Source organism: Chinchilla lanigera, unplaced genomic scaffold, assembly GCF_000276665.1.
Source record: "Chinchilla lanigera isolate Chin_1 unplaced genomic scaffold, ChiLan1.0 scaffold00010, whole genome shotgun sequence".
NCBI lineage: Eukaryota > Metazoa > Chordata > Mammalia > Rodentia > Chinchillidae > Chinchilla > Chinchilla lanigera.
Genome location: NW_004955411.1, coordinates 14,169,768 through 14,194,237, shown reverse-complemented (window position 1 = coordinate 14,194,237; position 24,470 = coordinate 14,169,768). Strand labels below are relative to the sequence as shown.

The window sequence follows — 24,470 nt, the reverse complement described above, 5'->3', positions numbered from 1 at the left end:
CTGAAAATATTCTCTCAGTAAGCATTATTTACATCAGGTCATCTTTTCAGATGTTTTATTTGGAAAATGTGATGATATTGAGCTTTCAGTAAAAGCTCAAGTAAATTAAAGAAAATGATTAATAGTATTTGTTTATAATGTCTTCCTTGTGCCAGACACTGCTAGGTGCTTTCATGACTGAATTACTTCAAATCAGTAATCATTATCATCTCCCTACCCTACTGTAATTATTTTTTCTGACAAAGCATGACTTCGGACAACTTTCATATGTGAACTCAAAGCCATTTGGCTTTCCACTGTATAGCACTACACACTATTTAACAAATCATGATTGTAGTAAACTGAACAGATAGTCGGGCATGGTGGGGCATGCTGTAAACCTAGCACTCAGGGAGCTGAGGCAGGAGGATTACCTTGAGTTCAAGGCCAGCCTGCACTACATAGTGAGACTCTGTCTCAAGAAAACCAAAAAAGAAAAAAAAAAACAACAAAAAAAAACCCAAACAGATATACATGTGTGCAACAAATATACCAGTTTGGATGAAGTATGCTTAAATTTCGGTTTCATCCAAAATTACAGCATTTCTTTTTTGTTTGTTTGTTTGTTTGTTTTTGTTTTTCTCTGGTACCGGGAATTGAACTCACGACCTCGCACTTGCCAGGCAGGTGCTGTGCCGCTGAGCTAAATCCCCAGCAATTACAGCATTTCTTAAATTAGGTTATGAGGATATAATGTTGGGCTTTTTGTAGTCACCGTAAGAAATTTAAAACTAAATTTTAATTTTGAAGCTTCTCTTAAACAAAGTGTAAAAATGTTCTGGGTCAACTAGACCAAAGATTCCCTAAACCAGTGTTTTTCAAACTGCTGATTATGATTAGTGGACAATAAACATCAAGAGAAGCAGTTTTTAAAAGTAAAAACAGAACGTATCACCACAGGCAATAAGTATCACTTTTGTGATAATTTTGTTTCATTGTGGCAAGTGAAGTAAAGACATTCACATCTTACTATGAGCTTAGGTTAAGGCTTGTAACAGATCTACAGACTCTCAAGAGTTCTGGCAAACTGAAATTTGACAAACATTGTTACAAGGACTGAGGCAGAAAGACAAAACAAAGACTTCAGGGAAATTCACAAACTCAAAGGAAAATTAAAAGCAAGATCACCAGTCAGAGATTACGACAAGAACTACAACACTAGGCTGCATAAAATAGAAACAATACAAATCTCCAAACTCAGGCCATGGTAAATAAAGAAAGAAGTCATTCCCCAAATTTTTCAGTCACGGTGATGGGTTAGCACACCTTTCTTTATTTACAGAGATTGAAATGGGAAAGCAGGAATGTGAATGCCTTTTGCCCACATAAAAGAAAAGGGACAATTTGATATGCTTTAATTCCAGAAGAACAAGACTGATTACTATCAAAAGCAAAGTTTTAGCCTATAGGAGTTGCTCGAGTTATAATGGGAATAAAGAGAAACTAAATACGTAGTAGACTGTTACAGTAATGTTCCTCCAAGAATCACACCTCGTACCCAGAGCACTGTGTAACTCCCTTCTCACAAGGACGCTAGGCTTGACCATGTAACTTACAGATTCAATAGGACATTAACAAACATGACAGAAGAGTGGCTCGCAGGGTAAAGCACTACTGTAATAGGGCTTACTCTTTCTGCTGCCATGTAAAATAAAGTCGAGTTACTTTATTAGAAGATAAGCATAGGAGTGAAAAGATGAACCAGCCTGAGACTCCAAAACTATCCCTCCTGACAACCAGCAGACACAAGGGAGAGACTATCTGGGACCATTCAGCCCTAGACAATGTGCCAGAGGTGTTTCTAGGAAACAATACTTAGTGAAAAGATCCATGATATATGTGGCAAACACAAGAGTGAAAGCAAACTTTCCATTATGTAAATATAAGAGGATGCTCATATATTTACTGCTTAATTGTATAAATGGGAGCCCCTTGCTTGCTTGCTTGCTTTTGCTGTTTTCTGCCTGCCATGAACTGTTTCTCCTCTGTGATGCCTGCTGCCAAGTCACCCTGCCTTGGAGCCAGACAATTACGGACTGAAACCTTTACAAACTGTGAGCTAAATAAACCGTTCCTTCTTTAAAAAAAAAAAAAATTATGAATAGAATTTACCAGTGAAAGTTGTGCAAAATGAGGTACTCTGAACTTTGACAGAAATTTCAAGAAAAGTAAGAACAGCAGCAGTTTTACAGCTAAGAAACTATGTTTAAAATATCCTGTTCTGCAGGTTATAAATGTTATGAGGCTGGGTATCACAGCAGTAGAGTGCTTGCCTAACATGTTTGACACCCAAGGTTCAAGCCCCAGTACCATTAAATAAAGTTATTAAAGACAACTACAAAAGGTATCTCCTCATCCCTCATTTTAATTTAGGCCAAAAAAATATGAAGTAGGAAAACAATGCTAGGTAGTTTTCTCTGTGCTAAAACTGGCATAAGCATAGTCTGAAGAGTGACTTTAGTGTCTCTGATGTGCAATCACTATGAACACTTAAAAATTATTTCCCAGGAGTATTACCTAAACTTTTAAAGTTTAAATGACATATTAGTCCCTCAATACCTAAAGTAATTATCACTAATTAACAAGCAAGCCATCTTTTCTTATCTGATGTGCCCTACAAAATAAAATAGCTTCTAATAGTCAAAAGAAATAGCTTCTAATAGTCAAAAGATGAGGAAAAAGCTAGTTAAGAGATGTGGATGTAGTTCAGTGATGCAGCATTTGTCTAGTATGTGTGAGACACAGGGTTCAATCCCTGTTACCAAGGGGAAGGAAAAAGAAAGAAAGAAAGAAAGAAAGAAAGAAAGAAAGAGAGAGAAAGAAAGAAAAGGAGGAGAAAGGAAAGAAAAGCTATTGTCTCAAGAAAAATACTTCCACATTTTCCAGGACTCTATTACGATAAAGCAAGCATTTTTATCATACAGATAAAAAGAATCAACTTGTATTTCACTGGTGAAACAAATACAAAGAAATGTTTTAAATATACAATTCAAATACTCAGCTCTCCTAGTTTGATTTTTAGTTCTTGTACTTGTAACAGCTGCTATTTTGTTTTTGGTTTTTTTTTTTTTTTTTTGGTTTTGGTTTTTCTCCGGTACTGGGAACCGAACTCACGACCTTGCGCTTGCCAGGCAGGCGCTTTTGCGGCTGAGCTAAATCCCCAGCCCCAGTTCTTGCACTTGTAAAGCTTAACAATGGGGGCTGGGGATTCAGCTCAGCAGCACAGCGCCTGCCTGGCAAGCGCAAGGTCGTGAGTTTGGTTCCCAGTACCGGAAAAAAAACAAAAAAACAAAAAAAGCGCTAACAATGTTTAATAAAGGTAATGGGGTCTACCTCAAATCTTACCTCCTCAGTAAAGCTATTCCTGATAACCTGGCCTGAAGAGATTACTGCCTAATTTGAACTCTTTACTGAAATCACTACACATAAAGTTAACTTATTCACCTAAATATACACCAATAATTAACTAATTGACATAGCCACAGACCACCATTATGTAGTTATAAGACAGAAAACCATAGTTACAAAAGCAGCTATGGAATGATCTCAAAGATACATTTTGAGGTGCAAAAAAATAATCAAGATGGGGGTGGAGATGTAGTTCGGTGGAGGTAAAGCATTTCCTAGCATGTGTGAGGCTCTGGGTTCAATCCCTGTGCCATGAAAATAAACAATCAGAAAAGGGCAAGATGCACTTTGGAATAGGCTTTTTTTTTTTCCCAAGAGCAAATTATTTTTGAAAAGATACAGAAAACCTAAGAGGGGATTGTCTTTGTGGAAAGAAACTGGAGGTCTACTATGTGTGTGACAAAGAACAAATTGTTTGCCCTTTGTTTATATCTACATTTTTTTAACCATTTCAATATAGTCATGAGCTGCTGAATGACAGGAATACATTTTGAGAAATGGATCACTAGGCAATTCTTTCAATGTGTGAACACTACAGTGTGCTTACACAAATGTAAGTACAACTCACTACATTTCTAGGCTATATGATATATATGAACATACATACAGTCCATTGTTGCAGCATATGGTTGTACTACATTTTCAATAAAAAGCAGTGAATTAGCCAAGCATGGGAATGCATGCCTATAATCCCAGCACTGGGAGGCTGAAGCAAGAGGATCAAAACTTCAAGCCCAGCCTGGACAATTTAATGAGACTTTGTCTCAATGAATGAATGAGTGAATAGAAATTGAAGCTGTACCTTAATGTGAATGCCTTAGGTCAGGATAGCAAATCTTTTAGGGCTTTCAATAATAACAAACAGTTGGCTGTGGTATGCATGCCACAGGTTCACCGCCACTGCCCTAGATTAACTTCCAGTACCAAAAAAAAGGTAAAGAATTAAAAATAAAGCAAAACTTGTTAACAATACACTGCCTTCTGACATCTCAACTGTCATCATGAAGTGATATTTAAATCTTACTTTGTTTACACCCTACTGGAAGCTCCTGCACCTTATATTCTCTGAAACATCCCAGGTTCTTGAACATACAGTACACACTTTGTTAAAAGTATAGAATTTCAATTGTGGCTTTACACTAAATTCAGGACAATTAAGACATGAATTTGGTACTCTCTGGTGAATCTGCTAGAATAGAAGTTGTTTTATTATTTGTTTCTGAGGCACTGGAGATTGAACCAAGGGCCTCACACAGCAGCTCTATCATTAAGCTATACTCCAGCCCACAAACTGATTTAATAGTTTAGGCAATTGCTCATAACTCTGCAAAAGAAGTAAATATTCCTTGACCTCTCATTATCAGTATTAATTATATTTAAATACGGATTATAATTATTCATCTGAACTTGTTTCAAATTGACTGTACTGTACGAACTTTTTAAGCATCTCAACATAAAGAGTATAACTAAAAAAATAATTTTCTAAATATATGCTTTTTCTGTTCATTCAACAGTTTTTAATCAAAAGGACACTTAAGTTAATTACACAGAAGGATAAATTCCTTGAGCAAGACTCTCCTGACCAATAAATTCTGTATCCATGCTTACTTGCTCATAGGCAATGACTGCCCGTATACCCAGTTACTGCTATGACCAAAAAATTGATTCCACATATTTCCAAATTCTCTGAAAGAGAGAACTGGGCACCCAGTTAATAAGTACTGGCTATATGAATTAAGAAATCATAAATATATAAGAAGTTATATGGCTGGGCAGGGGGGCCACATAATCCCAGCATTGAAAGCTGAGGCAGGAGGATTGCCACGAGTTAAAGGCCAGCCTAGACTGCATAGTGAGTTCAAGGCCAGCCTGAGCTACACAGTGAGACCCTGTCTCAAACAAAACAAAAGAAAACAGTTATGCATATTTTTAAATCACACACAAACACTTCTAGAACTACAATTCAAATCTTTAAAACAGGTTTTGGGCTGGGGGTGTAACTCACCGATATGATTTGCCTAGCATGTGTGATACCCTGGTTTTGATCTCCTACACTACAAGACAGGTAAGATAAACAAGGGTTGGCCACCTGAAGATAAATGACCAGTAAGACTCACAAACAACAAGTGATTTAGCCCAATACATAATGCTATCAGCAAACATCGCATCCTAACAAATCACTCTACAATTGCTTAATTTTTTTCAGGGAATGATTATTTTAAAATCCTTTAAAAACTCCTCTGTTTGAATGTTTCTGTTTAAATTCCCAAATGCAACCTTTCACTGCAATGTATTCATCTCACAAATAAAAAAACATAACACATTTTACTATAATTGTTTACCTTCTTCCAGACTGTAGCTGCTTGAAGCCAGGGGCCTTGATAATAGTCGTGTGGTCCACATATAGTAAATATACAGTAAATACACTAATGATTTTGAAACAAGAAATTATTTCTAGATATTCTGTTTTCATTCTATCAATTTATATTAAATTATTAAAAGTTATCTACACTGTAACTTTTAAGACTTGTGACACACTCTCACAGCCCCTTGCTGTAATTACTCTTCACTTCTCCACTTCCCACTTAAGCTTTATGTAAATGTTAATTTAAGCAAAAGTGGGGCTTGTTTCCAGGAAGCAATCCAATTTAAAAAAATAACAAAAAACATTTAATGCCTTTCATTTCTAGTCTACTTCTTAAACTCAAGAATTGTTACTATCTTACATCATTAAAGAAGAGAAAAATTTGTAAAAATCATAGGTAACTTCGATTTATGAGGGTTTCATTATATTCTGCAGCTCATCCTTTGCTTATTAAACATTCGTAATATGAACAAATTCATTCTTAATCCACTCATCTGTGGCCAAATGATCTTCACAAAGGTGCCAAGAACATACACTGGGGAACAGACAATCTCTTCAATAAATGGCACAAGGAAAACTGGACCATCACATTAACAAGAATGAAAGTGGACCCCTCTCTCTCACTATATTCAGAACAATGCAAAATGAATTAAAGATAAATATAAAACTTGAAACTATAAAACTAGAAGAAAACAGAAACAAAATGATAAATAACATTGAATTGGGCAAAACATTTTTGAATATGATCTTAAAAGCATGGGCAACAACAGCAAAATTAGACAAATAGGTTGACATCAAACTAAAAGCTCCTGCATAGCAAACAGTAAAGCGGTGATCCACTGAGAAAATACTTACTAACTGTGGACCTAACAAGGAGTTCATGTCTAGAATGTATAAGGAACTGATTAAAAATAAGCAAAAGACTAATGAATTTTCTCAGAAGACATACAAATGGCAAATGGGCATATGAAAAATGCTCAGTTTCACTAGTTATTAGAGAAACACAAATCAAAGCCACAAAAAAGGAACTGATGGAATAGCTCAGTGCTAGGGCATGTACTTAACAATGTCAAGGGCCTGGTTCAATTCCCAACACCAAAAGAAAAGAAACAAACATACAAAGATATCACCTCACCCCAATTAATGGCTGTTGTCAAAAACACAAAAAATAGGACTACCACATGATCCAGCAATTCCAATATCGCGTACATATCCAATTACTGTGCCATTACTTAGTGCAGCACTAGTCACATCAACCTACGTATCCATCAGTCAATGAATGGATAAAGAAAACTGGGTATATGTATACTATGGAATACTGTTCAGCCATAAAAAGGATGAAATTGTGTCATCTGAAACAACATGGCCAAAACTGGAAGAAACTGTGTTCCGTGTAATAAGTCAGACACAAAGACAAATACTACACAATCCACTTATGTGAAATCTTTAAAAACTGGTTACCAAAGACTAAGGAGTGGAGGGAGAAGTGGGATGAGAGGATGTCAGTCAAGGGTATAAAGTTACAATTAGAAGGAGTCAGATGTTTGAGCAGAGTAGGTGACAGTGTTAGCTAATAACTGTCAAATAGCTGGGGGAGAGGATTTCAAATGGTGTCACCAAAGAGAAACTGAAATTCTTTCTTTGATGTAATGGATGCACTAATTACCCTGACTTAAACATTGCTTAATACCGTATATACTGATGTAGCACACTGTGTTTCGTAAATGAATACTATTATTTTGTGTCAACTTTAAAAAGTAAAAAAAAAGGAAACTAATTAAAAAATGCAACAGGGTAAATTGCAACACTGATAGATTACTGACCCTGAAAGCCATTCCTTCCAAGTTTATTCATTTTTGCCTTCTTGAAGCATGTAAGGATCTGTTTTAAAGGGAGAATGTAGAAAAAGTTCAATAATAATCTCAAGATTGTAAACCAAGCCATAATTTCTACTTCTTACTATTTCCAACGCTACAGTTAGATTATTCCAATAAATTCTATAATTGTTAACTACTGCTTTGCTTAGCTTTACATCACAAGGCAACACAATAACAGCTAAGATAAAATTATAAAGAAATCTTTCAAATTAAGGCCTACTAGGCAGGATCACTAAAAAATGAATGTTTTTTTTAAAGATTTAGATTATGTTCTAGAGGGACTCAAACATCAAACACACCCTATCAAAATAGCAATCACTCTTAAATGCATTCAAATTATTGTGGGATTAAAGTGCATGAAATATTTTACAATTTCTCAAATCCACTCAGCATTTATTACTGTTTGATATTTTTGTCAGCACCAGTCATTAAAAACAATGTATAAGTGGTAAGACTGACCACTTAATAGAACTAAAACATAAAATTACTTTCAGGGCCAGGGATATAGCTTAGCCCCATGAAACATGCCTGGGAAGCATGAGGTCCTGAGTTCGAGTCCTGCTTAAAAAAAATTACTTTCATTCTAGTTTTTTGAAATACCATTTAATTCACTTATAATCATGATGCCACACCCCCTTCCAAAGAAGGCCAGCTTGTATGCTATCTCATTTTACCAGAATTATTAATTCTGTTTAAAAATACTGAGGACCAAGAATATTTACAGTAATTACCCTTAAGATCACCAACGGACACTATTGGTGGGAGGATATCTTCAAGCAGAACTAATCTAATCTTCACATACTAGTTCTAAAGCAAAGATTTCCTTTATAAGTATTTTACTGAAATTCTTTATATTTTAAATAATCTTTATACCTAAAGACCAATTAAGAAAAGTGGGTACTTCCAACACAAAAGAATATGGCAAATCTCAACAATTCCGTAAGAGTTATGTTTCAAAGGAATGAAAGAAAGCATCTCTGATTTCGAAGACCTGTTACTTTAAGTGGGCAACTCTCTGATTGCATACGCTCTAGACAATTTACCGCTTGATCTCACAAAGTTACTTTAAAATAATATACCATTAAATAATTCGTGGCAATAAAGTGCACACAGCAATGGAATCCTTTTGTATGTGATCAAGCACTCTACTCTCCAATCTTAAGAAAAGATTTGAGACTCTGAAGGCTAAACATAAGCGAAAATTGTAATCTACTCTGAAATGCTAAAATGATTCACCAGTGTTCGACCTAAAGTTCAGTATTTCCAAAACAAATTCTCCATAATGGTACACTCAAAAGTTAACTTTAAGCGTGGCCTATATAATGTCTTTTTCCTCCTAAGACAAACTAAAACCTTCACCAGAGCCTGAAACAGCCCCTTAGAATTTCAAACCTAACTAGTTAGTGATCGAGTCCAAATGCAGATGCAAACTCTGATTTCTGTCACGGGCAGTGTTACTAACATTCTAAAAACTGGTCAGAGCGCGGTCACTGCTAAACAGCGTCCTTGGGGAAGAAAAGGAAGGAAAGTCTGCAGCTGGCAAAAGCACAGATCTACGCGAACCTCAGTCCTCTCTCCCTTCACCAAGAGGCCGAATACAAGGGACTCCAAGACAGGCGGGATGAGGTGGAGGTGAAAGGGGGAAGAAACTGCACTTCTCAAAAAGAAAGCAAGTAAGAAACGGACTACGGAGAAGTCCCACGGACAGCAGTCTCTGGGACAGATGTGCAGACAGGTCTTCTCCACCAAGGAGAGCAACCTTTACGATGGAAGCAGTGCACCAAGCAAGCGAAGCAAGGAGCAGACAAGCTCTGCCTCCACCCCTTCCCGGACGCCTCGCTAGGCTCGAAGGGGTCGGCAGGGACTGCCCCACGGTGCATCAACAAAGACCCCTTCAGTCGCTAGGCGAAACTCGAACAACAAAGGCCTGGAGACAGCGAGGACGGGGCCGGGGGCGGGACGGATGAAAGCATGCAAAAGCGAAGGGCTCACACCAGTGGGGGCGGAGGCCCGTCGGAGTGGGCAGCAGAGGGGCAGAGCACTGCAATCCGTTGTGCGCCGCACGAAGAGGAAGAGGACCCGGGCTCCGACGCGCCTCACACCCTCTCGGCTCCTCGCGGTCCGCATCTCGGCCGCGGGGACCACGCAGCCCCGAGTCCGGGGCGGGGAAGAGGAGGGGGAATTTTCCGCCCTGACCACAACTCCCTTCCCCCAGCCGGGAGCTGCAGACAAGCGGCACCGCCACAGCGGCGGCCACACAAAGGCGCCTTCTCGTACTCCCCGCTCCCGTCCGGACGGCGGCGCCACCGATGCCAAGGCCGCGACCACCGCTGCTCGGCCGCCAGGCGCTCGCTCGCCCTCGTCCCCCCGGAGCTGGGGAAAGGGGGAGGGGACCGCTGAGCCCCCTCACCTGGCACAGCTGCTGACAGTACTCGGTGGCCGCTTCCACGGCCGGCACCTGGCTTTCGCGCAGCTGGCGCTCCAGCTCCTGGAGCCGCTCGCCCAGGCGCTGCAGCTCCGCGACGCAACCGCCTCCGCCGCGGCTCAGCCTCTCCTGCTCGGCCTCCTCGTCCGCCATCTTCACACCCCGCTCCGTCGCGTACGCACCTGGGTCACGTGATAACACAATGCCACGTTCGGCGGGGTCACGTGCCGGGCGCGCTCGCACGCCGCCGAGCACGTACAAAGGGCCCGGTGGGCCGCGGGTGGGGGGGGAGCGGCGCGAGGGAGCCCGGGGGAGGTGGCGGCGGGGGAAGGAGCAGGGCGGGGCCGAGGCGGTGCGGAAAACCGCGGTTCACTTACCCCGGAGCGGGAAGTGGGCCGTGGAGGCCGAAAGGGGCGGGCCGGGGGAGGCCTTCTCTCGGTCACGTGGGCGCTGCGCCGGGGAGCAGCCGGGGAGTGGCTGCCCTCTCCGCGTCTCGGTCCGGGCGAGGCTTTCTCCAGCCCCGGAGCCGTCCGCGGTCACACGCCACCGTCCCCCGAGAGGGCGGCACCGGGAGAGCTCTCGGTGGCCTGGGGCAATCCGCGCCTTGGCGGCTGGCCAGCGGGCAGGCCACAGGCAGGGAGAGCAGCGCAGGTAAAACCCACCCATAGACCTCGGGCGTGAGCGCGCCGAGGCCGGGCCGAACTGTCAAAATTCTCCGACTTCTCTCGCCCGGCTGGAGAGGAGGAATCCAGGGAGTGAGGCGCCAGATCTCGTCCCTCTTGCCTCGCCTCTTCAGCTCCAAGAACGCCTCTCCCCTGGAAACACATTCTCGAGGGGGGTGGAGGCAACAAAGAAAAATAGCAATTGGGTCAGAGCAGAGGGAGGTTGAAGCCTTAGTCTGGAGAACGGAACAAACGGATGAAAGGCATAGTTTTAAAAGAATTCAAAGCATACAAAGAATTCAGACAAGCTGTGATATTATGAACGTTGAGCCAGACGATTTTTAAACCACAAAAAACATTTCTAGAGATAACCAACTAATCTGGTTCACCCAAAGCAGCCCATACTGTAAGGAAAGCTCTTGTAAAGAAAGTAGGTCAAGGAAAAAACAGCAATAAGGCCTCCATTAAAAGTCGTAGTGGAGGAGAGGAAATTGATGCTAAAATAAAAGAACAAGGTTGTCAAGAATCATAAATATCAGCAGCATTTTCCCCCCTCGTGCTTCAAATTGAGATGGCATGCTGAACCATATTTACTAAGAAGCTGGAATGAATGGATACTTGGCATTAAAAGGGTAGATGAGGTAGAACAGAAATCCAACTGCTCAACGCTAGAGTTCATTAAAAAAACTAATTATTTTGTTTAATATTAAAGTACTGTATAAGACACGAGGCCTGTCTTTCATACAACTGAATGGTCTACAGAAATTCAGAAACCATGATATAAAGTACGCAGTCTTTTCACTATTGTGTTCGGATTGAGGTATATTTCTCTAGCACTAACACCTAAGAAAGAATTCCTGTTAGTGCAGTACACTCTTCAAGGCATTCTTCTTTTAAAGAAAAATGTTCTATATAATTATGTTGTCCGGAATGTTTTGTAATGTTATCAGTGGTGGTCAGATTTTAAATACAGCATTAGGCAGGGTGAGCAGGGTTAACCCCTTATGAGAAACAGTATCAGTTTTACATATTAACAAGGTAGAGAGTTCAAATGTTTACTTACAGAAGAGATTGGAGAGTACATTCAAACTCTAAAAAGCAAGGATACAATAGTTTCAAAGTAACAAAGCACTCCCTCCCCAACTAAGCTGCCAGGCTCTTGCTCCTGTATAGTACCACTGAGCTGCATGTTTTTAAATATTTGCCGCTCATTTTCCTAAGTAGTTTAGGTATCCCAAAAAAGTTTTGCAATTTATGTGATTTTACAATTAAGGTGAAAAATATAAAAAGAAATACGAGATTAGCTAAGTACGCCAGTAACTACAAGGGCACATAGGCTTATTAACGATTAATAAAACCGGTTTTTTTGTTTTTTTGTTGAGACAGGGGCTTGCTATGTAGTCCAGGCTGGGCTTGAACTCACTATGTATCCCAGGCTGGCCTCAAACTCACGGCAATCCTCCTGCCTCAGCCTTCCAAGTACCAGGATTACAGGCTTGCACCATGATGTCCTGCAACAAAGCTATTTTTTTTAAAGTGTAATAGCTCACATTACACCTAATCTATAGAAATAAGGAAAAGGCAAGGAAAGGTAGAAAGGAACATATCTCAAGAAAGACAAACCCCAATGGTGATGTTTAAAAGAATTACCGGGGCAAGGTGGGTGAGTGGAGGTGAGGGCTTGTGTGTGCAGCTCACTGGTGGAATGTATATGCATGAGCCCCTGAGCTAGATCCCTCCATCTCAATAAATAAATAAGTAAATAAATACATGAATAAATGCTGAGACTGTAGGCCATTTCTACCTCCTGCCCTCCTACTTCCTGATAGTAAGCCTATCACTAGGGAGACTTGATTAGCAAATTGCTTCTGAGCACTTCTGCTGTCTGATAAGTGTCTATCAGCACCGACAGCCTTATCCTTCACTTTTATCTGCTGTCTATGAACCCTGCCTCCCTGTCCCTCCCTCCCCTTTCCATGTGGTAGGAATATTTAGAGCTTCCAGGAACTGTAAGAACTGAGAATGAGTTCACTAATATTCACAAGTTGAGTGCTTAATATTCTCAGAGAGTATTTTTGGTTTGGGAAAATTAGAGCTGTATAAAAACTATCCCTGCCTTGAGGAAACAGTTCTGTGGGAAAATAACCTGCAATGGCAGTACATACACATGTTCTTTAATGAAAATGTAGAATCAGCTTAGAACATCAAAGTCGTCTAAGGTGTTATCTGGTTGGACTAGATATCCAACAGATTTCTTCAAGTCCAGGTTTTATTTTATAATTAAACAAGAAGGATTGGAAATAGTATCCCTTGACAGATCGACCTTGGGGATCCAGAAATACGGTTATCCATAAAGAGTGTATGGACAAGTACACCTGACCCTGCCTAATTACGTTTGTGCTTTACTAAACCATGAGTTTATATGGAACATACATGCCCCCCCACCCCCCCACACAATGTGTAATACAAACACAACTGCCTACTAAGAAGCTACTGGGGGGAATCAGAGGTCTGATCCATAAGATAAGAATAAGCCCCGGGCTCAATGTGTCCTCTGTTCTGGGGAAGTTAGTGTCTGTGCAGCCAGTACCCCTCCCCATTTTGAACACAGCACCACTTCCAAGAGAGACGTTTTGCTGTAGGCTTGGGCCTTCACTTCCAACAGACAGGATTTCAGAGTATCGTGTAAGTGGGAGTCAGATACAGATCCTTACCCCCACCCCCGAGATCAATGAAAGTACAGAGACACTAGAGGGAGGAGACAGATGCAGCTGTTTCCGGGCCTCTCGCCCCAGCGTTACCGCGCTCTCTCCGTCTGCACCCCTGACTTCCTGGGCTAACCACGCCGGGGGATCTCTTTTTCTGTAATTCTTCAAACAGCAAGGCCTGAGGACAGGAAGGGAGCTGCTTTCGGCCTGCAGCAAACAGGCGCCGCGGAGCCTGGGGGCCGCGCCAGGGACGCGGCGACCACGGCGTTTGGAGACGAAAGGTCGCTCATCGCTAAGGCTCGGCCGCTCCTTCCCACCCCAGCCCCGAGCAGCCGGCAGTCGGACCCTCCCTCCCGCGCGCTGGGAGGGAGAGCGAGCCTCTCCCTGCCGCGGCCTTCACCTAGCCCCGGGGGACCGAGCAGCCCGAGGCCGAGCTCGGCTCCGCCAGCTGCTTCTGCGCCTCCGCACCCAGCCGAGGCCAGGCTCGGCTCCCCCGGCCGAGGCCGGTCGCGCGATCGCCCTGCAGCCGCGCGATTGCTCGCGTTCGGGTGCCAGAGCCCGGCGGCTGCGCCCCGACATTGGCTGCCCCAGATTTCCACCCAGCGCTGCGAATCAAACCCTCCGCGTGGTTGCGCCTCCGGGCCCAGGAGCACAGCCCTCCCGGGACCTCCGGGTCGAGAGATTGTGAAGCCTCTCCGGGGGATGGCCGGGCTTGCGGCCTCCAAGACCGATCGGGAGGGGATGCTGTCGGCGGAGGCGCGACGCGGACACCGCTGCCTGATCTTGGGGACACTGGACCTGGTCTCCAAGGGGCTGGGCGGCCGGGCCTCAGACAGCGCAGCCTTGGGCTCTTAGACGTGAGGACGTGAGGGCCGGAGGCTGGAGTTCGCTCCAATGGAAAGTCCCTGCGGAGTCCGGGAATCCGCGCTGTCCCTGGACCCGGAGGAAGCACGGACTGCAGCACTGCAGACCTCTGTTCAAAACAAACCACTTATCCAACGAAGACATTTTCCTTAAGGGAAAGAGCAAAGGAATCAAATAAAATGCTTGAAAATAAAAGGCGAGTGCTGGACCTCATACTGAAATGAATCCAAAAGCACCAGATCATATTCAAGAGGATTCATGTTAGTCCTTGAGTTTTAACAAAGAAAGAAAAGGGGAGGGGCGTAAAGAAACGGATCACTGAGGACTGGCATTTTTATTTTCTATTCGGATGTTTTTCCTTTATGAGGAAAAACCAAATGCAAAACGAGAATGAAAAATAACATTTTAAAGAAAGCACCTTTGCTGGGCAAGGTTACCCACCACTATAACCCCAGCTCCTCTGGAGGCTGGTACAGGAGAATAGCAAATTCAAGGCTACTCAGGGCTTCTAACGGAGACCCTGTCTCCAAATTTAAAAATCAAAAAGGCTGGGATGCAGCTCAGAGGTAGAGGCATCCTGCCCCCGGGTTACGTCTTCAGTGGTAGGTGGGGGGAGGCACTCAATTATCCAAACTTCTAAATTAATCAACGTGAAAATAATCACAACATAAAGCCTTTGGAAGCATAAATGCATTACACATAATTTCTGTACCAAATCCTTGAGCTGGTTCACAGCACTTCTCCGAAGAGGCAGAGAAAAATATATAAATACCTTTCCTTTCCTGTATTTCTACATTGTAATCATTGTATATCATTCGGTAGAAACCTTGCGATAGTGAAATATCAGAGAACTTCACCCTTGCGGCATTTGAATTTTAAAAAGGTAGGACTGTTGAGGCGTGCTGACGTGGACCTATTTTGCTTGTTTCCATGACTCAGACATATTCTTCAAGGTAACAGCAATAATAATGAACACAAATTTGATTATAAGTATTCTATTCATATGTCGGGCAAACATCGACCCCAACAAGCACCTTCTATCACATCCTTACAGAAATGTTCATTTACTCACTATTCCTCTTCCTAAATCTCCCTCCTTCTGAGTTCCTCTGTAACCAGAGCTCCTCAGCGAAGACTCTTCTGTTCCGTGCTGGTGGAGTAAAAATCTGTGTGCAGTATTTATAGCCAACGCCGATCTCACTTGTTTTGCTTCCTCTTAGGTGATCCCTTCCCATTCAAATAAACGCTCTCCAAAGCTCCCATAGTTTTGACTTACTATTTGCTGTAGTTTTTACTTGAAATTGATCATTTTACCTTTTAGCAGTCACCATATGGATGACCCTTGTCCTCCTCCTTGCTGGGTATCCCAGGGTGGGCCTCGAGATCCTCCTGCCTCTGAGCTCTCTGAGGGTAGACACTGTATCTTATATGCAGTCTCCCTTTTCTAGTAGTCTTTAGCAAGTTGCAATGTAATAGACTATACATGTCCATTGAATTAAATTAAATATATATATATATATATATATATATATATATATATATAAGAGATGGAGGGAACAGATGCCCTCTAAACTTCAGGACCTTATTTACAAAGGTCTTTAAAATATTTTAAGAGACCTATATTTTATCAATAAGAGTATCTATAATCAAGTAGCCGGGCGTGGTGGCGCACGCCTATAATCCCAGCACTCAGGAGGCTGAGGCAGGAGGATCACTGCCAGTTTGAGACCAGCCTGGGCTACAAAGTGAGCTCAAGGCCAGCCTGAACTGCATAGTGAGACCCTGTCTCAAAAAGACAAAAAAAAAAAAAAAAAAAAGTATCTATAATCAAAAAATACAGAGATGTAGGTTGGTGTTATGGACCTTGCCTAGCATTTATTCTGGGCTTTCATCCCAGCAATTAGGGGCTGGAGAGGAGGGAGAAGGGAATGTAGCACAAATATAATCAAAAGAAGACAAGATATATGCTGCTTTGTTACACCGTAGCAGATGAACTGCAGATGCCTGGGCTCTAGCTATCTCTTTCACAAATTTATCTGTGGTTCATGTTTAATTTTATCATTGCTGTTACATCTTGTCAAAATATTGGCTTTAAAAACCATTCTCTCAAGTGATTCTAAGTTTCCAAAGCAATTGTTTTCATAATATGATGGATTCTTTTCTCAATTTCATTACCATGAGTTTGACCAGCATCTAGTACATTGTTTAATAAGAGACCTTACTACTGTTCTAGAAATGTAAGGAGGAAATATAAGGTAGTTTCTGACTCCAGGTAGGATTTATTAAATGCAGGTTCTTGGGCCACAGCTCTAGAAAGTCTGATTTAGCAGGCTGAGAGGGGGCCCTGGGAAGCTTCATTTCTAACCATCCCTCCAGGGCATTTCCAATCAGTGTTCTAGGTCTCTGGTGTCTAGTTCTGCTTTCTTTCTTCCCTCTATCTCAAGGTCATTTTACCAATTTAATGAAAAATGCCTGACCGCCCTCCTTATGCCACCTCCCAATGGGGCACAAACCACTTCGGAACCATTATAGCATGAGTTGCGCTACATGTAGTTGGGAGACTGAGGGGCAGGACTAGTCTATCAAACTTTTAAAACATTTTCATAGTTTCAAAATGAACTCATTTTGATGAGCATTTCTTAAATAGTGGTCAAATTAAACATCTTTTAACTCAAAAGATGTTCAAAGCTACTACTCTTATTATTTTGGGGGGACTAGGACTTGAACCCAGGGTCACCCCCCAAAGCTATGTCCTGAGCCTCTTTGTTATTTTTTTAATTTTGAGACAGGGTCTCACTAAGTCCCTAAATTGCCCAGATTGGAATTGGACTTGGACTCACAGTCCTTCTGCATCAGTCTCTCACAATTCTGAATTTGTAGATGTGCAATACCACGCCTAGCTTAATTTTTTAAAATAATATAATCAATGAAAATTGGGCATAGTCTTAAAAAATTATTAGCCCTATATATTACTGTCTTAGTTACTTTTCTCTCATTGATGAGACAAAATACCTGACACCTGAAGTTAAAGGGGAAAAGGTTTTTTGTTTTTTTTTTTTTAGCTCACACGTTGTAGAGGTTTCAGTCCATCATTGGCTCCAACGCAGGGTGGCACGTGGAGAGGGGCAACAGTTCACAGAGCCAGAAGACGGCAACGGCAACAAGAGAGAGGAGACAAGCCTCTTTCTGTCCCTTATACTGTATCTAGTCTGCAGGGATTAGGGTGGTGCCAATCCGATAAGTGGATTGATTCAGCAATCACCCACCCTTAATCCCAGCACCCTTAATCCTAGCTTTGAACCATGAATAAATCACACACTCTCGATTCAGCTGCCTCCAAAAAAGCTCCATCTAAAAGTGCATGAAGCTTTGGGAGAACATCTAGACACAAACCATAGTAATTACTAATATGAAATTCCATTAATATCCTGTGCTTGAAAGTATTTATTAATTTAGATGTTAAAATATACCACAAAGGTGACAACTTTCTCAGATCAATAGATGAGTGTAAATATGGACTTAACTGTGAGTGGTGGCACCTGCCTATAATCCTAGCACTCTGGGAGGCTGAGGCAGAAGGATTTTAAGTGAAAACCTAATCTGGGCAATTTAATGAGCTAGTGGAACTCTACCTCAAAATAAAGAATATAATAAAATCTGGGGATAACTGTATTGCACAGTATGAAGGCCTTAGGTGCCAAAACAAAACCAAACAAAACATGGGGCTAATGTTTCATTTTCTTTTAAATTTCTGCCAATAGAATGCTTTTCTGCCTTATTATTGCCTTTTTGAATTAGTGACACAAGGGAAAATGTCGAGATTCCTATTAAGAATTACTTATTATACTGTAAATATGCAGAGATGCAAGGAGACAGCTTCCTTGACCTTAGGATGCCAGTATCTTTTTTTTTTTTTTTTTTGAGTGCTGCATGTGTCACCACACCCAACTCAGGCTGCGTGCCTCTTGCTGTCCCTTCTGCTATAGAATTTTCCTCCCCAGTGAGCCACCCTATTGAAAGTACAGAAAGTAACAGAACACCCATGAGCACTCAGCAGTCTGCAGAACTGGTGCATCATTTAGCAAGGAAGAATCGTCTCTTGCTGAGCTCTGACCTGCACATCACAGCAGGGATGTAAAGCTGAAAGAAGAAACTATGAGAAATTTATGTTTTCTTTCCCTGTCAAATGCATAAAACGAGGATTTCAAAATAAACCAAATGTGCTTCTAATGAATTACCAAGATTAAAGTGAAGTTTAATTGCCAAAGAATCAGTATGCGTTGGCCCTCACAAAATTATTGAAAGTTGCTCTGTGCATATTTGTTTAAAGCCATAAGGCCATGACTATGAAAACTAGCTTTATGACAAACAATCTTTTGGAGTAGTGGACATCTTTTATATATTTGAGCTATTTATAAGGGAATCAAAAGGCTATTTTTTATTTTATTTTTTCCAGCTTTGTTAACATATGATAACAAAATTTGCCTTTCCAGAAGAAGTACAGTGATGTTTTGATATATGTATATATTGAGGAATAATTACCATAATTAAACTAATTGGCATATTCAACACCTCAGTTGTTTCCCTCCTTTTCTTCTTTCCTTCCTTCTTCCTTCCCTCCCTTCCTCTCTCCTCCCTTCTTCTTTCCTTCCATGTATCCTTATTTCTCTGTTTTCTGTTTGCAAAAGGCTATATTTTAAAAAGGTAATTCATCGAGATTAATTTCCTGTAAAATTTTGTGTGTTTGTTTTTATTTTGCATTATGAACTCTCACAGTTACTCTAAACGCTCTCCCCCTGAAGCATAATAAAAGAAAAGCATTTTAGTCAGGTAAGGATGATTGGAGGTTATTATATGTGCTTTTCAATCTGTAATGGAGGAGAGCCATCAAATCTGCAGTAAAGACTTTCATGAATTAAAGCTCAAATTTATCACTTCTACCCTTGATCTCATAAAGCCATTTTCTGTACAATTACAATATTTTGGGTAATAATTTCCTTGTGCCACATTTATCGCTGTTTTGTAGAAATTTAAGTTTGCATTTGGAGGTTACATCTTCTAGGAACCTTAAAACTTAAACTTCTGTTATAGTTGCTTAAAATAGTGATGGTTAATATTTCCTCTTTGTTTTTGCTTCTAGTAATATAAAATGTTTCTGTTATATTGAGTCTTTGATCTTACTAGAAACTCCTTCTGGCGGCTAAACTTCTTCCACCAGCCTCCTCATTATCCCATCTTTTGGCCATCTCATCCATTTTCATTGTTTTGCTTTTTATTTTTATGAGCATGTTTCCTGAGTTGGTATCTCTACTCTGAAATTTTCCTAAGCTACAACTTCACGTAACTATGTATGTCCGTGCTTGGTGGACAGCTCCTCCTGATGTTTTGCCAGCATCTCAATCCCATGAGAATTCATCAGACCTCTTCCCACTCTTCCTTTCATCCCATGTCTTAGTCACTTTCCTATCACTGGGATAAAATACTCAAGATCCATAATTTAAAGGAGGAGAGGTTTATTTTGATTCTTGGTGTTTAGATGTTTCAGTCCAAACTCAGATGGCTCCAAGGCAGACAGGGAATGATGGAAGGACGTGGGAGGAGGAAAAGCTGCTCATGTCCCAGGGCGGTCAGGAATAGAGAAGAGATGAGTCAGGGAGGGAGACACCCTTCCAGGTCACACCCCCTAGTGAACTGCCTCTTCTGACCAGATTTCATCTTCTACTAGCACAAGTAGCTTTGGATTCATTAGTGGATTAATCCATGAATGAGCATGGCACCTCTGTGATCCAATCAGCTTGACCTGAACCCATGAGTCTTTGGGGGACACTCTAGATCTAGGACCCTAGCTAAGAGTTCTCCTGGCTTTCCTATTTCTATTCAGCGCATTATCAACTTCCCAAGTTTTTTGTCCCAAACCTTGAATTCCACTTTGACTCTTTCCTTTTCTTTTCCTTTATGTTCCATGTGTGTTCAGATTTACCAGTGAAATCTTTCCATCAGTTCTCTTCCTCATCCCATATGTGAATTCCCAGTTGCTCTCATTAGAAATCAATGTTTCCCTCCTTTTATCCTTAAAATAAAAAAAAAAAAAAAAGAAGAAATCTTTCATAGGGAAAGGTTTATTTATTTTCTCTTTACCTTTTAACTCTTCTTTTTTGTACTAAGGATTTTCAACTACAGTTGTCTTTTTTTCATTAAAAATTATGTAATAAAGAATTGTTCTGCTTCAGAGAACTAACTTGATAAACATAGTTTTGTTTTTTACTTTTATTAGTACCTGTTTGCGGTACACCATGGTTACATTCACTATAGGGGGTTGGTACACATACAAAATATGTTTCAGTTCCTTCTTTTCCCACCCTCCTCCATGCCCCTTTATTTTTTCAGCGACATAGGTCATTTAAAAAATACTTGTAGCAATGATTTCTTTAGTAGAATTGTAAATACAAAAAAAGGGAAAAGGTTATCAGAAATAAGGCATGATTTTTTTAAACAAAGCTTCAGGAAAATCTTGATTATTAAAATCTCTTTTAAATCTTGTAAGTGTTGCACATACAGTTTAGCTCTTCAGAGCCCTCCACCAACAAAATACCCATAATAGTAAAGAAATTGCTACTGCAGCCTTTGGAAACATCTTTTAGTGTGGTACTGGTACTTCTCTGATAAAGTACACTTTAAACAAGACAGTCACATAGGTATGTCTAAAATTTCAAGTATGAACACTGCAACTGAACTGATAAACTGGATATCAGATATAGATATATATTATATACTATATATTACATATTTCATATCCTATGTTATATATATTTAAGGATAATAAATCCTTAGATTAACCATAGCACCTCCTTACACCTTACATGAATTTCATAAAAATATAAAGTGTGAACACAGAGGTGGAATGGCAGCCGACTTTCTGAAAGCTTCTATTGAAATTAAGCATAATCTCAAGCTGTGGTGCAGCCATTAGATTAGCAGGCAGCACCCCCCAACTGAGAAGTACAATGGTCCTGGTGGTGAAGAGCAATACTGTCCATTGCCCTATCCATCATGCAAGGTGGAGCATTCTTCATGTCTCCTGACTCTTTTGCTTTTGGTTATATGAGGTAGCTTTGAAAAGGAAGATTATTGAATGAGCTATGATCTGGAGTATTATCTTCTCACTGTATATATCCTTAACAACAGGAGCCTTTGATGCAGCCTGTTTCCAACTGAGGTTCTGAGTTAGTGTCCTGTAAGTGTCCCATAGACCTGGAGAACATCATGCAAACTTCTTCTTGGTGGCCGTGAACCTCTCCATGTGCTTATCAGAGCCTTCCAGTGCTTGAAGTTTCTTTATTTCACAAAGATTGCTTTCCACAGCAAGCAGACAGGTCTGGGAATCACTGAGGATGCTCTGTGGAAGTGTGCTGAGTTCAAGACGGTTCTCTTCCAGGAGAAGAACTTAAAGGCAAGGACCGCAAGATAGCTTTACTGGGAGCTGAGCTATCTGGTTCTGGTTGAGGTTGAGTTCCATGAACTGCAGCTCCCGCACTTCATCAGATATACTCTGAATCCTGTTCTTAGAGATGTTACCACATCTAGCTGTCAAAGGCTACAAAATTGGGGTGGTGGTACTCCCAGTTAGTTCCCAGAGAGGCTCTGCGTCTTGAGGACAGAGAGTTGTCTAAAGGTAGATGGCGGTTCTCTCAGGTGATTGTTATTTAGGCTAAGCAGCTCGAGTTTTTTCAGATCGCCAACTCATTAGGTAGAACAGTTTGTTGCTGTTCAGGACAGGCTCTTCAACAGAGCGACTTCTCTACTAGCAGAGGCAGGAGACTTGATCTTGTTGTTGGACTGATGGTCCTAAGGTTGTTCATCAGCTTCTGTAACTATGAGGGGAACTTGGTCAGCCCATGGTCCTTAAGCTGAAAGACACCAGTTTTCTGTGCCATTTCCATTTGAGTGTGGAGGGCACTGTTTCCCATACTAGGGCAACACTGCGGGTGCTTTCTGCAATCCTTGGATCCTGGGCACCAGCCAAGAGAGGCAAGGAAGAAAGTGAAGAATACATAGCCAGATCCCCAAGTCCTGTGGCTTTTGCAGCTCAATTAGGTTTGCCTCTGGGAGCCTCTGGAGGACCAGGAAGCCCCAGACTCACTCACCTCTGGCCAATCAGAAGAGAGAAGGCTTCTCAGGAGAAGCCCCAGGCCGTACTTGCCAGAGATGTGCCCCAGGGCTTCTGCCCATGGGATACTTGCCAGAGATGTGCTCCCAGGGCTTCTGCCCATGGGATTCTAAAGGATTATTTTTAAGGCAATATAGCTTGACTCTTTTAGAAAGAGTTGAGCTCCAATATCTGCAGTATGTTAAGTATGGGGTATTGTATAAGTCATTTTATCTCTCATTCCTTAATCCCTTGTTTCCACTGCAGATAGTAAAAATTCAACAATCTATGGTAGTTATGAATGAAAATTTGCACATAATGTGCTTATCCCTGACACTCAGCACTCAGTAGATGTCAATGGTCACTTTGTTACTCAAAACCATCACTGACACCATAACATCCACCCAATGATGTGACTCTGGCTAGCTCTAAATCCCACTTGCATTCATAGACTTTTTTCAGCTATGAGTGCTTAAGTGTTCTCTATACCCTTTCACTTAGCTATGATGTTCTTTACTTTCCAGTTTGTCTTATATTTATTAATTTAATTCCCCTTGTCTTAGTCAACATTTTGTCAGTTACAGTTGACATATTCTTTTCATAGCAAGTTAAGTACAAATCATTAACTCACATGGGCGGGGGGTGCTAGCCAGAGGCTGGAAGCTCTTGGGAACTTCCACAGAAGATATTTCCTCAGTCACTCTCATTCTGAAGCCCCATGGACTCCACTTCTTTATCAGCTTCATTTTCTGACACTGCACATTGGCTTCTTTGCTTCTCTATGAGCCCAGAAGTAATGTGCCTTTCTCATTCACAGTTCCTTTTTCCATCCACTTAGTTCTACACACAGATCAAATAACTCTGTACCCTAATTCCAAGTTTCTAGGAAAGAGAATATGTTGGGCATCCCTTCAGTTATATCAGCCGGGCTGGTCACACTATAGAAGCACTGCTGTCGGAAGCTCCCGTATGTGTACCAGGCAGTCCTCAGAGAAAGTTTATTCAGGGTAAGATTCTCTGAAGATGTTCAATACATCAGAAATAAGTTCTTTACACCATGAAGTAGTATTTTTATCACCTTGATATTTTCTCACTGTTCTTGAAATTGTCCCTTGCTTCATCCACTTTGTTTTTTTGTTTGTTTGTTTGTTTGTTTTTTGGTTTTCTCCGGTACCGGGAACCTAACTCACGACCTTGCGCTTGCCAGGCAGGCGCTTTTGCCGCTGAGCTAAATCCCCAGCCCCTTCATCCACGTTTTGAAGCAATATTAATATAATAAGTGAACTTCAGCTGAGTGTGGTGGCACATTCCTGTAATTCCAGCACTCTGGAAGGCTGAGGAAGGAGGGTCACAAATCTGAGACCAGCCTGGGCAGCTCAGGCTCAGTGAGACCCTGATTCAAAATTAAATTTTTTTTTTTTAAAAAAAGCTGAGGATGGAACTCACGCAAAGGTCCCGATTTAATCCCTAATATTGCTAAAAATAAATATCAATTTTATTTAGGCTATAGAGATGATGTAGGCTTGAATAAGAGCTGTAAGACTTTGTAATGCAGGAAAAATTTTTGTCAAAAAATAAAGAGAGTTGAACATGTCTAAACAAGAGAACTCTGAAAAAATGCAGGCAATCATGAATTCATCTTTGGTCAAATTTCATTTTGTGTAAAGCTATGGGTACTTTGGAAAGCATTATTAAAGAAAGACACTGATAGACTAAAAGATACTCATACAGCATATTGATAAAGGTGGTAAGAGGATTACAGAGTATATGTGAGTTTCCTAGAGCTGCTGTAACAATGTAGCAAAAAACTGTGACTTAAAACAATACGAATGTATTTTTTTCATAGTTCTGTAGACCAGAAGTCCAAAATCAAGGTATTGATGGGCCAAGTGTCCTCTAAAACTGATTTAGGGGAATCCTTCCTTGCCTATTCCTAGCTTCTGGTGTGATTGTCAGTCTTTAACATTCGTGTTTTA

At 41.2% G+C, this 24,470-nt stretch overlaps 1 protein-coding gene and 1 pseudogene across 1 annotated transcript in view; both read right to left on the bottom strand.

Annotated features, from left to right (window-relative positions):
• The window catches only part of Znf292 (zinc finger protein 292), an 81,051-nt gene extending 68,872 nt beyond the window's left edge, over positions 1-12,179 (bottom strand). The window contains exons 1-2 of the mRNA XM_005377715.2: positions 10,492-12,179; positions 10,100-10,296 (exon numbers count right to left, since the gene is read on the bottom strand). Of these exons, the coding sequence (XP_005377772.1) occupies positions 10,100-10,296; positions 10,492-10,780 (486 nt within the window). The 5' untranslated portion in view covers positions 10,781-12,179. The remainder of the gene's footprint in view (positions 1-10,099; positions 10,297-10,491) is intronic.
• Positions 12,180-21,609: 9,430 nt separating this feature from the next.
• Positions 21,610-22,608, bottom strand: LOC102023674 (annotated as a pseudogene).
• Between the last annotated feature and the right edge of the window lie 1,862 nt (positions 22,609-24,470).